The following is a 16,205-nucleotide window of genomic DNA, read 5'->3' as shown; positions in this document are numbered from 1 at the left end:
AGAAAGCAAATCTCCCTATTGTTTAATTCATGTATAATTTGTAAATAAATGTGTTTTAATTATCTGTTAAAAGAGTGCTGCCTGATCTTTCATTTTACAACTGCACTGTTCTTAAATAAATCGTACTTGTGAGCGGGAAATAATTTAAGGCAATAAAAATGCAGTTTAATTACTTACGAACCACGACTGTTAAAGTAAACATTGATAAAAGAAACTTCGCTCGTGAGAGAGGGAAATCTACCGGAGGTTTTATTTAGTCTTATGCCAATTAAATGATATATTGGTGGCGCAGTCTGACAAATAAATTTCCAGTATTCATATTCATTCGACTAGTAAATACGGAAGGTGGATAATCATAGTACGCAGTAGAGTAAATGAGAAAGGATAAGAGACAAAAAAGCGCATTAGAGTAAAGCTATAAAGAATTAGGAATAGAATTAAGATAGAAGAGAGTAAAGATAAAGTTACAACATATAGGCAAAAAATAACATAAGTTTACAATGGTGCAGACAGCTGAAGATATTACATATACATACTAAACAAGTGAGGAGAAAGTAAACGTCCTTGCCTAACTCTTTCTAACCTGAAACCAATCAGTTAATCTGACACCTGTTCTTACTGTGGCTTCTTGCTCCCTCTACAAGTTAGCTATCAACCTGATAGTGTGTTGAGGAAACCCATCACCATTTTTCTCATTATGCTGAACACAGTCAAAAACTTTAGAGTAGTCTAAGAAACACATACCAGAGGGAGTCTAAATGCTAAATTCTTCACTCCAAAATGTTAATATGGTTGTATAATCTAGGAACTACATTTATTCCAGTCAACAAACTATCATAATGGTTCCCATCTTCTAAAGATAAATGTTCCACTCTTACTCTTCCTGGCATCTGCCAAGTTCCTTGTGACTGTCACTTTTCTTACTTCAGACAAATTGAACATTCAGTGGAGAAAAGAATATAAGACACCAGTCTTATATCATCAGTAGGAAATCTGGCCTTGAACAACATGGAAGAGATACAGACCACAGTATCCTATGGTCTTAATACCACTTACTCCATCATTGTCACTAAACGTTGGAATGGGTAATTAGAAAAAATAAAAAGATAAAATTAATATTCCAAAATGCATACAGTTTTTGCTCTTGAAATTTACCTTCTTGAGATTCACTAGAACTGTAAACTTGGATCATGATTCTAAGCTGATGAAGAGTTGCTCTTAGTATATTTTTGGCACTGCAATGAAAAATTAAAATGAAATTGAATACCAAGATATTTTAAAAATATATATAAAATTCAAAGAATATTAATAAACGAGAAGTTCAACAATGTAAGACCAATGGCAGCATCACTGCTTTGAGAATATATAGCTTTCCAAGATGATTTCTGAAGAGGAATTTCAATTGACAACAAAGGCATGAATCTTATCATTATTACTTTATAACCATATGTTGAACATAAGTAATTCAACTTAAAATTTATATAAAAATAAGTTTCTTTTAATAATGATTTTAATGAAAACTTGGATTTGAATGGAAAACATTCCAAAGTTTGATTTTAAACTGGATATAGTTGCAATTCTTTTTTCTGGATACTTATTTCTTAATTTTATATAAGTTCTAAAAAAAATATAGTTTTTTTATGACAAGACCAAACATGAAAGGCTGTTCAACTTGTAGCATGTTATCCTATGAATTTTAAACAGCTCATTGTTTAAATTTGAAAATCTGTACATAATGGCTTGTCATAAATACAAAAATCTGACAGTTCTGAAACTCAAATAAATATTTATGATTAGGAAAACATTACCCGTATTTTTCTTTTGAATACATTTCATGGTTGTGGGAAGCTCTTTCACTTGGTTGCAAAGTAAATTATACTTGCCAAGAAATTATATTCTTGTTTAACCCAAGGCAAGCAAAGTTTGAACATGAAGTACTTTCAAGACTAGGCTACTTGTATATAGAAGCTGATGACTTCACATCGATTGCTTCAGTATCTCATACTGCAAAGCACACTTCCTTTTGGTAGTGTGCTTTAGGTAGTGTGCTTCAGTATCTCATACTGCAAAGCACACTTCCTTTTGGTAGTGTGCTTCTGATAATGCAATAGCAATATCAGAAGGATCACTAAAAAGACCAGTTTTGAGCTTTACTGAGTTCTCATCAGTAGGTATCTAACTGAGAAAGATACTAAGGATAAATTAATGCAGAACTCACATATTTTCAATATACAAGTAGATAAAATGTGTATTGCTTTATTATTAAAATACTCAGGAGTATAGATAGGTGTATTATAATTTCCTTCACTTAGTTACAAAGTAAATTATATTATTTACTTGAAATTATATTCTTCTTTGATCCTGTACCCAAGTGTAAGCTAACAAAGTACCATATTTTGTACTTTTAGCTTACACTTATACAATATGTGAAGATACTTCACATAAAAAGTTTTTGTATGTAAAGTATCGTCACAATGCATATGCAATCGCAATGAAGTGTGCTTTACGTTGTGGAATACTGATGCAATTGGTGTATAGGCATCACATCTATATACAAGTAGCCTAGTCTTGAAGATACTTCCTGGGCAAACTCTGCTTCCTTATCCTTGGATTAAACAAGAATATAATTTGTTGGCAAGTAATTAAGTGAAAAAAACTTCCTACAAGCATGAAATCTTCTCAAAAGAAAACAGGAAACTAGACTTTACTTGCTAGTGTCATCATCATCTGTTCATTGGGCATCCACAGATGCCATATGGACACTCTGATGCTCAGTGATGTGCCACAAATGTCCTCATCATGTAGTCCTGCTGTATACTTTTCTGGAGGCTTCAACTCTCTATAGTTGTGTAAGTGTACACTCTAATACATAAGAGGGGAGACTGCTGGATTAAGGACAGGATTAACCATCCTATCAATGTATGAATTAGGTTTCAAGAAGCCAAGTTACTTGGTAACAGGCCATTAAGCCTAACATGCAATGTAAAATGGGAATAGGAGTTTTTCTATACACAATCTATTTCATTTTTAACTGTTTATGGTTATTGTTTTGGATGAAATTGGGAGCAACATGGGATATCCAATAATGAATTCTTTATAACATTTAAAATTTCATTCATCCATTAATGCAGAACTCACATATTTTCAACATACAAGTAGATAAAATGTGTATCGCTTTATTATTAAAATACTCAGGAGTATAGATAGGTGTATCATTTCATAAGTGTATCATTAATTCATATGAATTAATGCAGAACTGACATATTTTCAATATACAAGTAGATAAAAGGTGTATCACTTTATTAATAAAATATTCAGGAGTATAGATAGGTGTATCATTTCCTTCACTTAGTTACGAAGTAAATTATATTATTTACTTGAAATTATATTCTTCTTTGATCCATGGCTTGAAATCATGGCTTTGTCAGTGCCTCCACATTCCAGTGACTGGGCTCTCTTTAGGCACAAGTGGCAGTAAAAATATTTGGAAGCTGACTTTGAATTATCCTAAAATGTCATGTTATGTTTGGACCATCATATCATCTAATAGCCAGTCTGTAAACATAATAGCCATTTTAAAGCTATACCCTCAAAAAAAAAAAAAAGTCGCATTTTTCATTACCGATATTGAGTAACGAGAAATGAGTAATTGAGAAATGAGAAAACATTAATCATATTGCATGCTGGAAGAAACAGGGAAAATAAAGCTGGGTTTTTACTATTGAGTCCAAACATGGTTTCTGACCATATGAAGTTTTCAATAAGTGGTAGTATTACATAGTATTACAGAGGCTTGACCTTTCCTCCAAAAGGTATGTTACACTTGATTCCTGCCAGATCAGTTTTCTACAGTCCAGTTTAATGTTTAATGCCTGTTAGGCAGAGAATTATTAGCAAGAGCAGTAGTTACCAAACTGTGTGCTGCAAAATATTCCAATAATTTAAGTGAACAACAGGCTCACCTGTCTCCCACTAATTATGATTTATTTATTAAATGATTTGATTGTTCAAAATATGTACTTATTTAATACTTTTTACATAAATTGTTTGAGAATTTTCAAATTCTCAAACAATTTATGTAAATTACATGTTTAATTTTTTTTTTAACTTAACCAACCTAACTGCACCAACTGTACACTGCAACTGTAAGGTAGGGCTATGTTCTGACTTTGGGGGTCTGTGGAAAAATCCTGATATATTAAGGGTGCCGTGAACCGAAAAAGTTTGGGAACCCAATGAACTAGACAATAATTGCAATGCTGAAACAAACATGATATGCAAGGATAAAGTCATACAGCCTCTTTACAGGGCTGTGATATGACTGCTGCATCCAGATTTGGTCTCCTGGGTTTGAAGGGGGATAAGAAAGGATTGCTAAAAAAATAAGTAACAAAGTTGACATTGGAATTATGAAATGTAAATTATGAAAAGAGAGAGAGAGAGGTTGAGATTATGGGAATTGCAGATAAGAAAGAGAGGTGAGATGACAGATATCAATCAACTTCTGAAAGGGCAGTAGAGGATATCAAATGATGAAAAATTTTATTATATGGAAGGTAGGGAGAAGTCAAAGGAGAAATCCATGGAAATTAAATTTGTGTGCAGTTAAGAAAGAAGTGAGAAATCTCTCGCTTTCTCTCAGAGCAGTGAGTAAATGGAACAGTTTGCCTGTTGAAGTAGTGAAGCATCAAGTTAATCTTTCATTAACTAGTGTGAATGGGTTTAAGAGAAGGTATGACAGCTGGTGATTGATCTATAGCTTCCTTCAATGAGCCCTTGATGCCCTAGAGATCTCAGATAATAATCCTAATAATATATCCAGGACTATTAACATGTTCTGCAACATGAAGTTGCAAGCAAAAGATTTGGTTGCAGAAGACTGACTGGACCTCACTGAAGTTCAGCATACTCCACATTGTTATGGCCAGAATATCAGTTCCATCTAATTCCACTGAAATCAGTGATAAAACATCAAATTCCTGAAATCAATGCTGACAGAAAGATCTCCACCACAATTGCAAGACTATGAACAGGACATTATAGAGGAATGAAGATCAATACAGATGATACGAGAACATATAGAAACCGCAACAACTGCCCCAATACTGAACTGACACCTGTTCGCATCTTTACTTGTCCAGCAATTACAGCAGCCTTACAAGAAATAGATCCTAATCCTGAACAATAGTTCTATACAAACAAAATCATCGACATAGCCAAAGTAGTTCAAGGAGCACATGGAAACATCTAAGACTCTTCCAAGGACAAGACAATAACAACATCAGTTCCATCGGCATTTTAAACTTCTGAGGTTTAAGCCTTAGACACAGTTCAATTGTGCAATTTATCTTGGCTATATTATGAATGACCTCAGCCTTGCTTTTAACCCAAATTAGAAATAAGAGCCAATTAATTTCTTCATAACTGTTTAATATATTTTTATTCCATAACACAATCAAGTCATATGTTTTAAATTAATTATGGTAGAATCCTGGTCCAATCTGCCGTTAGTAGATATATTTGATTGCACTCTTTTGATCATGTTTCGACCTCCAGGTTGAGAGGAAGTTATTTGACTTTATTTAAAGTTAATTTTTTCTTTTTAAATAGGTTTCCTGCAGTAAATTATTAATATGAATTTTACACTATGTCTGACATTGAAACAAGAATCCTTGTAAAAGAAGTCAACTTTATAAATATTCAATATAAACTGAATAGGATATTAAATAAGGTAAACAAAAAACAAAATATATTTAATGATTTATGATTGACCGCAAAAACAAACTGTAGTGACTAGAGAAATGCATTTGGTAAAAATGAGTAAGAGGTGTGTGTATATATACCCCTTCTCTCACTCTCTCTGTCACAAAGTCATCTCATGTATAAGAGAACACTTTTTTATAATGCGGAGAAGTGTCTTTGTGTAAGTGGATTAATATTCATGCAAATAGCAGCCCTCTAAATATCTTAATAAAAAAATAAATCATGTAGATATGAAAATGATCCAGGTAAATCATAATAGGCAAGGAAACAATCATAACAATGTGCACATTCCTTTATAGCATTCTTGCATGGCACCATTTATTACTACACCTACAGTGAATTTTGGCATATGTAATGGAGATAAAATTTTGTTTAATCTAATTCTACCATTAAAATACCTGAAATAAATTGGCAAATTTTAATAATGACTCTAAATAGTAAACTCAAGTCAGGGAATAATTATCATCATCATTTAGGATTGCTGAATTATAGTGAAAAGAGATTAAAAAATATAATTTCAAGCCATACTATATAATCTTCTTCCATTAACTAATCTTGAATCCTGAGTTAAGAACAAAAATTATTGCACAGCAGCATACTGATATGACAAAATAAACATCAAGCTGGCAAATTCTAAATTGTTCAAAATAGAGTTTTTGATAATTCAGTTTTGGCAAGACTTACCATGACATTTCTGACAAATTTTACATTATTCACAGAGCACTATGGAGTGGTAGTATTTTTGTAAAAACTGATGAGTCAAGAGTTATAGCATATTTTTGACCAGTTTCTGACATATGTACTCTAATACACATAGTTCAGTTTTGCATAATTTTGCAACTGCAAATAGTTTTCAAGTGAAATGCCAAAATTGAAATACCTTAACACATTTTAATACAGAACCTAAAGTTTCCTAAGTAGTTAACAGACCACTTTCCAACCAACAGGCTGCAGCTTGAAATCATAAGGCAGGCATGGATGTTTATGATTGTCTTCAGATAGGAAATGAATTGTATCACTTAGAAGAAGACCGCTATTCCACTTATTGGAGTACCTGAAATGGCTTGAAAAAGTCTGCGTTTACTCTCTAGGGCAGTGTTTCTGGACTATGTAAAAATATACGGTATTAAAAATACAAGTCTGAAAGCACATCCCAAATCAACATTGCCAGAATTAAAGATTGGTACTATCAACGTGAGAAGACTGAATGGCAAAGAAATGGAGCTAGCTGAGGAATTAGATAAGTACCAGATCAACATAATAGGGGTGACTGAAACAAAAAAGAAAAACTGGTGAGATCTTTCTGAGCAATAAATACAAAATGTTATATTCAGGAAATTACAATCAAGGAAAAGAAGGAGTAGCCATAGTATTCAACACAAAATACAAGGCTAATCTTCTTGAATGGCAGGCAGTCTCAAGTAGAGTGATGTGGGAAAAATATCAGAATGGGGAATTGGACAATGAGACTTATTTGTGCCTATGGTCCCACAGAAGGTTCTACTAAGGTAAAAGTGGGGAATTTTTTGATACTTTAGAAAAAGCAACTGACACAATGAAAAAGGAAAATTTGGTCCTTGTTAGTGATCTAAATAGCAGAGTAGGAAATGATTGTCACACATACAAAAATATTGTGGGAAAATTTGGAGAAAAGAACAAAGCTAATAATAATGGCAAATACCTGTTGGATTTCTGCTCAGGACATGGACTGGTTATTACTAACACCATGTTCCAACATAAAAATGTGCACAAATTCACATGGAGAGAAGAGGCAAGGAATAAGAAAAGTCTCATTGACTATGTTATTGTTGATAGTGATGTTTTCTCTCTGGTGCAGACCACCAGAGTGTACAGAGGATTTGAAATCGGAAGCGATCACTATTTAGTCTTGAGCAGGATAAAATTGAATTTCATATTGAAAAGAATAACATGTAAGAAAGTTTTAAAGTGAATAAAAGTTGAGCAGCTCTCAGATGTGAACTGTAGACTAAAATACACAAAGCTTATTGAAGAAAAAAATGAAAGAGTTTGAGAACAGGAACCAAACCTTGGAGATTCAGTGGCAAGCCTTGAAGAAAACCCTGATTGATTCAGCCAGAGAGGCATGTGGTGAGGTTATCTCAAGGATAGAAAAATCAGAACTCCATGGTGGACAGAGGAAGTTAAAGAGGCAATGAAGGAAAAGAAGAAAGCATATCAAAAGTTCTTGGCAAATAAGTCAGCTTTTGTTCTTAGAGAATACAGAGACAAATGCATGAAAGCTAAACAATGTGCAAAACTAGCTAAACAAAAATCAGGAGAGGATTTTGGAACATAGAAAATAAATATCAAGAAGTGGCAAAACATTCTGGAGGTTGTTGAAGAAGCTTAGGAATGGAGGAAAGAGTACTGTAAAAGGAGTTACAGATGATAAAAGTGTTATGGGAGAAAAAGTATCCCATGAAAATGGGAGAAAAAGATATCCTTGAAGTATGGAGTAATTACTTTGAAAAACTGCTAAATGAAACAAGCAGTGATGACAGCACAGTGTTAAAAAACACCGACCAAGCATGCAGTCAGGAATACATATCCATACTTGAAGTAGAAAAAGCCATCAAAGGCTTGAAATGTGGAAAAGCAGCAGGAGTAGATGATATTCGACCAAATGCTGAAGTACGGTGGTATAAAAGTCTTACAGTGGCTGCACAGCATAGTTCAGAAAGCCTGGACAGCGGGACGAATTTCTGATAATTGGAGTAGAGCTCTAATAGTGCCCATATATAAAAAGGGAAATAAAACTGAATGTGAGAATTACAGAGGTATTTCCCTACTGAGTATTCCTTCCAAGATCTATGCAAGTGTACTTGAGAAACCGTTGAGAAGAATTGTGGAAGAAAAGCTTGGTGAAGAACAAGCTGGATTCAGGCCAAATAGAGGCTGTCAGGATCAGATCTTCAATTTACAACAAACAGTTGAGAAAGCATGGGAATATAACAAAGATCTGAATTTAAGTTTTGTCGATCTGGAAAAGGCATATGACAAGGTGCCAAGAGAGAAGCTATTCAATATGCTACAGTTATATGGTGTCAATGGGGCATTATATCAATCAATAGCTAGTCTGTATTAGAGTTGTAAGTCGGCAGTTAGAATTGAAGGAAGTACAGGAAGATGGTTTATTATTAAATCTGGTGTGAGACAAGGATGTACATTATCCCCTCTGTTATTCATTATCTATATGGATCACATTGTGAAGGAAAGTGGTATTAAACATGATATCAGAATCAGTGATGTTAATGTCAGCTCTTTGCTTTATGCGGACAATGTTATACTTCTAAATAAATCTGCTACAAGTTTGCAAGATTCCCTGACTAAATTGAATAACTGTTGTAATAGATACGGTGTGAAGGTTAGCAATAAAAAGACAAAGACAATGAAAATAGGTAGAATTGTTTTGAAAATGTCAACTGTGTTGTGAACTGGGAACCTGTGGAACAAGTAATACATTTCAACTACTTTGGCACGATTTTTACTGAAGATGGTAAATTAAATTTGGATATAGACAACAGAATCAGCAAAGCTGGTATGGTAGGAAGTCAACTGAATAAATTCATATGGAATAAGAGAGAAATTAGTCGGAACACTAAATTAGCTGTATACAAGACAGTGTTCAAACCAGTTTTAACTTATGGATCTGACAACTGGTTCAGAAGTAAAACACTTGACCAAAGACTAGAGACTGCAGATATGAGAGTCCTGAGAAAGATTAGAGGCGTGAACAGATGGCATCAATGGCAATATCATATTAAAAACGAGGATATTAGGAAAGAACTTGACATTGTCATCATCCAGGAATGTGTTAGCAGAGCTAATCTCAGGTGGTATGGTCACTTAAACAGAATGGGCATGGAAAATTAGCCAAACAAGTGTTCTCTGCCAAATTGGCAGGAAAACGACCCAGAGGAAGACCAAGATATAGGTGGATTGATACGGTACAAAGTGCCTTGGATATTAGAAATATAAGATCTGGTAATGTTGGAGTCTTGACAAGTAACAGACTGATTTGGAGGAAAATTGTAGATAGGAAGTTAGTAACGATGTAAATTTTTCATGTAGTTTTTCCCGTCATTTCCCATACACCCCTTGAGGGTACATGTCAGGAATTTGATGATGATGATAAAAATACAAAAAAAAAATAAATAAAATTTTAGCTCACTCAAGATAATAATGTACTATAGGTTTACAATCTTCCTATGGAAAGGGGAGGAGGATAACATTTAAAAAAAAAATATATATATATACAGTAAAACCCCTTTTCTACACTTTTCAGGGGACTGATGGAAAAAAGGGTAAATAGCAGGAAAGTGTAAATAGGGGGGAAATTACTGCTATATATGTCAGTCTACATACTCAATTACAAAATTTAATAACTGAAAATAAATGAATTTACAATTACTTACATTTATCTATTTAAAAAAATCTTTAATTGTTGATTGTTTTTGCTTTTCGTTTTTTTTTTTTTTTTGACATACCGCTAGATTGATTTGCATTGAGTTCAATGCTTGACTCGTTTTTTACTATCGTGTTCAAATTCAAAGTGGACACGGAGAGTCCAAGATATTTTGCTAAATTCACGTGTTCCAGCATGCCAATCTACACGTCGCAGAATTGCCATCTTTTCTTCTACCGAAACACATTTTCTGTCTTTTTTCTCATTGTTACTAACATGGATAATCCTTCACTGCAACTTGAAAGCAACTTTCACAAGCTAAATATGTAGCAGAAATTCTGCAATATCAATTCGTACTGTGATTGAAAAATCACAATATCGCTCATCACTACATTACTGCTGCAAGCGCGCAGGTCACAGTGATGGCAGAAATGAAACTACAGCTGAAAGCAACGACATCTGGGAACAGAAATGCACAGATTTCTGCAGAAATCTATTCAAAAATCAGTATTGCCACCCGAGAAAACAACGCAAATCACGGGAAATAATGTCCACATCAAGTTGTTAATGGTGGGAAAACAATATATCACAAGAATAGGCCTTAAGACGGAACCAACAGAAAATGATGTAAATGGCAGGAAAACGTAAATTGCAAGAACGTAAAAATGGGGTTTTACTGTATATATATTTCATTAAATTTCATCCAACCAGAATAAAATTATTAACATTACTTTGAATCATTTTGGAAAACAAAAAAAACCCTCTGAAAGGCAAAATGAACCACATGGACATCTAACTTCCAAACAGTCAGAGCAGAGTTACTGCAATTATCTAGCCAAAGTATTGGAAAATAACTTGTTTATGGATGAATGGACAAAACAGGCAAGAAATAATTATAATGTTCTTTTTTTAATCCTATACCCAAGGATAAGCAAACAAAATTTGTGCATGAAGTATCTTTCCGACTAGGCTCCTTGTATAGATGATGACTTCACATCAATTGCCTTAGTATCCCATAATGCAAAGTACACTTTCTTTCAGATGTGTCTGTTGCTACACCTTATGGTAGTCTAACTACGAACTCTGCTTTACACCTATGTTGTAGAACTCATAAAATTAATATAATGTTGTATCGCCCTATTTTTAAAATAATCTGGATTAGAGATAGATGCAGAAAGTTTTTCTCCCTTGGTTATCAAGTAAATTATAACAGACATGAAATAATATTCTTGTTTTACTCTTATATTCAAGTGTAAGCAAACAAGGTTTGAACACCATAACTAGGCTACTTCTATATAGATGTGATGACTTTACATCTAATAGTCTTATAGATTTTGTGAACAACGCAAAAAACTGTGTGTGTTTTGCACTTAATTTTGTAATTAAGTTAATTTAAATTTCAACTGCCATCTTCAGGAGGTAATAAATAAGAATATTATGTTCATGCAACATGACCTCTATCAATTCCATTCATATTAATATTCACAAGGATAGCTTAAATTCCTGCTACATTCACTGTTTTCTTATTAGTGAGTTTTTGTATATTTAGTACTCCACTACTAGTATAGATGGATAAGTGAATAACTTCTTTGCTTTTCACACAACAGGACTATGTGTCTGAATTCCACTTTGGCGTGAATGTCAATGAAATTATTTTGAGTGATATATGATTTTCGTTGCCTAGTACAAGACTAATTTCTTGCTTCTTACACACTTAAAGTGGTGTGTGAAAGTCAACTTAGTCCTAATAGCATCCCTGCCAACACACTGTGCTGTGTTGTGGTTGGCAAGGATGCTATCAGGACCAGGTGACTTTTTTTGGTATCAGTTTGAACAAGATTCTTCTGATTTCTTTCTAATCAAAGCAGACACTAAATGATGTGGTGTGTTCACAAAGAAAGAGACGTTTATCAAGATCAGTGCAGGAATTGTAAGAAATGTAAGCAATTATGAGATTGGCTTTGTGGTTAACAATGCAAAAGACAGAACCATCTGAGTGCAAGAGAGTCAATGGAAGCAAAGTTGAACAAAAGTAAGACAAAACATAATACAAGTTTACTTGCATTATGTTCAAATATATAGAAGAGATGAAATCAGTGGTAACATTAAAAAAGAACAATGGAAACAGCAAATGAATCTGATAAAATGAAGATGAGAGATGTATATGTTTATCACCATAAACACATACAGACTTAGAGATAAAAAGAGTATATAGTTGAAAAAACTCGATGAGTAGTAATTAAAGAAGCGGAAAGTCAAATTTTTGTTGAAAAAAGAGTAAGTGTAGTTAGATAGATTGGGAATGCATAAGAACATCATGAGGTTGAAACTGTGATTATGTGTACTTGTGAAATAAGTCTGGAGGATTTTAGAGAGGCTTGCCTTTGTCCTTTTTCATGTAATCTATTTCTTTTTTTTTGCTTGACTTTTCATAGTTATTATTTAAGATAAGATGAAAATCAGGAGGGATATGGAATACACATTAATGGATTGTTTATTTTAAAGATACCAAGCAATTTTAAACTTGGTTTTACTCCATTTTTCCCAAGATGGAGAATGTCATCAAGTCATCTTTAAATGATTGCCTTGGAAATGCTCCTGCCTCCCCAAACATAATTACTCACTCTTCAAGTAAACCAGGTACTGAGGAAGCAAGAGTATTTTGTTATGTGACCTGGAAGTGCTATCACAGGCTTAGTCCAGTATATTATCTAAGAGTTGGTCTGCATAATAATCATTTTAAAGTTGTATCCTCAAAAAAGAAGAAATGCTGGATCTCTCCATGCTGTCTGATGTAACTCAAAAACCATCCTACATATTACATGTTAAAATTAACGAGGAAAGAGTAAACTGGATCTTTGTTTTGGAGTCCAAATACGATTTGTAGTCAATTCTTGCATTCAACACATCAAGTAGTAATATTAATCATGAAGTAAAACTTGTCTACCAGTTAGTGGTGAGGGATGTGGACACCACACCACAGTTATAAAAAAAATGTTTTCAGGCAGAGATTAATTTCTAATGAAAGAAAATATTTAATAATGAAAACAAATATGAAATTCATATATTAGGAAAATGAATATGAAAAAACAAAAATTACCTTGCACACAAATTTTGATTTAGGGGACAAGCAGCACAGGCATTTCTACAGCATCGAAAAAATTCAGCTATCAAAATAAGATTTGGACATAATATTTCCTCTTCAAACCGTAACGTGCAAAGTAGTACTTCATCCAAAACTCTCCAATGTTCTTGTCCTAATGTTTCTCTGGAAAATTATTTATTATTTTCAGTTTGACAAGGTAAACTATTCACAACTAATATTAAATAGTAATTAAACAGTAAGTAGTATTTGGTATTAGATAAGGAACGTTTGAAAATAGCAAAATTCAACAACATTTATGAGAGCTATGATATATATAGATATATATATATATATATGTGTGTGTGTATGTGTGTGTGTGTGTGTGTGATGAAATAAAAGCTTAGGGTATCCTTTCATTATATGTGGATAGCAAGAATAATTATTACACTGGACAAACTTTTTTTAAAATTTATTTTTGAAATACTGAATCCAGAAGCAGCTAGAGATTTATTTTAGTACATATATCAATCCACATAAGAAACCATTATTATTATTAATAAACCTCAATGGAGTCAATAGACTTGGCATTATGACTCACTCAACCAGCAAGACAACTATTATTTTGATCCTTAAAATCCCAATCACCAAAAAATTCAATAATAATGTATTTAAATCTTTTTTTCTTCTTTTTCCAAGCTTTTACATTTGTCAACAGCTCCCTGTTCTCGGATTCCATTCTCTATGATTTTTCCAGTCCTCATCATGTAAGCCTCTTTTCTCCATAGCTTTCACAAAGGTCCCTTTCTCTATATTGTAGTCCTTAATCTTCCTCATTTCCTCCTTTTTTGTGGGGGGGGGAAGGGGTGACCAATTCATAATTCTCAATGAACATTCTTCTCTCATTTTCTGGAAACGTCCAGAAAATGAGATTCAATTGAAAGTGTGTGAGATTATGTGCACTATCAGATGCATTAAAAGATACACAAAATAAAATACAATAAAATAATTTAGTTAATAAATTATTTTTAAATACAAACAATAAATTAATTACAAATTATGGAACACACGAAGGGTGAGTATTATTCAGTATAACTTCCCAAAATTGAGAAAGTTTTAGACAATCATTTTTGTTCAGGGATTTGTTGGATTCTTTAAGTGAAATCAATTTCTGATGTTTTCAAGGTGAATTTGTGCAGAACAATCAGTCTGTCCATAATAACATAAGCCACAACAGCAAGGATTCTGTAAATTCCAGGATATTTATCTTTAGGAGAGATATGGAAGGTATTGTTTGTGAACTGGATGGAAAGAGACTTGTAAGTCAATTTGTTGAAATAGTCTTGCTATTTTTTTTCTGAAAGTCCTTTAATATACTGAATACAAATTCTGGTAATTTCTTCTTGAAGCAGGTTAAGACAATGGCCATAATTATTGATTATTTTATTAATAGTTTTGTATAGCTATTACAGATAAAAGTAGTTCTGATAATAGACAGTTCTTTGTTTAGAAGAGAAGCTGCAGAACATATTTTATGAGCCATATAGTATTGATCAAGTAATACACATATATGCATGGAATATTACACTTGTTAGTATTTGCTAATATAGCAACAACTAAATAGTTAGTCACTTTAGCACAGACTTTTCAAATTATTTTTTTTTTAACCAAAGAAAGAAACTTTTTTTTTTTTTGTATTTACATGTAATATTTGCGCTATTAATCACCTTCAAATATGCCAAACGATTCAGAGTTATGATGGTACATAACCTAAAATTAAATCAAACCGCTTAGATTTCATTGGCCATTTTACCTTGGAGTTTGAAATGAGTACAATAACACTCAAGTTACATTTAATTATTACGTGACACCTCCAGGGAGTCCAAAGACTCATTGAAGGAGAGTGTGCCAACAGCATCGAACAATTGATCGCCATCCAAATGCGCTCAAACTTGCTTAACTTTTTGCGAACCATTAATAACAGAGGCTCTACCAATCGACCAACCTTTGCTGACTTAATGATAACATTAGTACTGTTTGGAATTACAGTTGAAGAACTTATGAGGCCAATGTGTTATTGCAGTGCTATTAATTGCGTGTATTCTTGTGGTCAGTTTAATCAGTTTTAGGACGAAAAACAAGTGTTTCAAGTAGGAAAAAACTCTGCCACCGCAGTATGGAATTAGCCAACTCACTTTCACCTGGAAAAAACTTTTAAGTTTAAAATTGTATATATCTACCTATGCTCCGCCTTTTTAAATAACTCTGTAACTCGCTGAAGATACATAAACAATTCCTCATCACAATGATGATGATTAGCTTCTGAAAGTGTTATTATGTTTCGCAGATCAGCAAAAGCAGACGACAAACCGTCCATCATTACTGACATCTCCGCGCAGCAACGCAGCGACACTTACTCTGTTTCCCATAAAATCCTTCCTATTCCCCAAAGAAGCGCCCTTAAATATAATATATATATAATATATATATATATATATATATATATATATATATTCATCCTTGCAAATATATAAATTAGTAGTGCGATCCCAATCAACTTGAATCATCGAATCAAAAGAAATAGTTCTGGACCCTTCACATTTAAACAATAATCTTAGCTACAATTTACCAGATTCCCATAGCGCAGTAATCCAGTACTGGCGCTCAAAAATTAGCTGTCGCACACATTCTACTCATGCCAACGGTAGCACGCGGTCACCTATTCAAATATGACTGTTGCTATTCTGCTTTTTTATTAAGCTGTAAAGTTAATTTTTTACCGTGTTATTTTTATATCTTATGTTTTTATTTCTCACCTGAAGAAGTCGGACCACCGATGAAACTAGTTGTGATGTATTAAAGGTTTTGGTTATACTTTCTCGGGTTCTAGTCAGTTAAATTTATTTATATATATATATATATATATATATATAT

The 16,205-nt window shown here is 33.1% G+C and overlaps 1 protein-coding gene across 1 annotated transcript in view; it reads right to left on the bottom strand.

The window, feature by feature from the left end:
* Positions 1-15,660, bottom strand: part of LOC150108343 (ataxin-10) — a 173,154-nt gene extending 157,494 nt beyond the window's left edge. Inside the window, exons 1-3 of the mRNA XM_090390449.1 lie at positions 15,512-15,660; positions 13,290-13,457; positions 1,156-1,235 (exon numbers count right to left, since the gene is read on the bottom strand). Coding sequence (XP_090246575.1) covers positions 1,156-1,235; positions 13,290-13,457; positions 15,512-15,660 — 397 coding nt within the window. The remainder of the gene's footprint in view (positions 1-1,155; positions 1,236-13,289; positions 13,458-15,511) is intronic.
* Between the last annotated feature and the right edge of the window lie 545 nt (positions 15,661-16,205).

Source organism: Typopeltis vanoorti, chromosome 3 (assembly GCF_054136105.1).
Source record: "Typopeltis vanoorti isolate ZY-2024b chromosome 3, IOZ_Tvanoo_1.0, whole genome shotgun sequence".
In the NCBI taxonomy this organism is placed as follows: Eukaryota; Metazoa; Arthropoda; class Arachnida; order Uropygi; family Thelyphonidae; genus Typopeltis; species Typopeltis vanoorti.
Note: the sequence above shows the minus strand (reverse complement) of the source record. Positions and strands in the feature narration are given on the sequence as shown.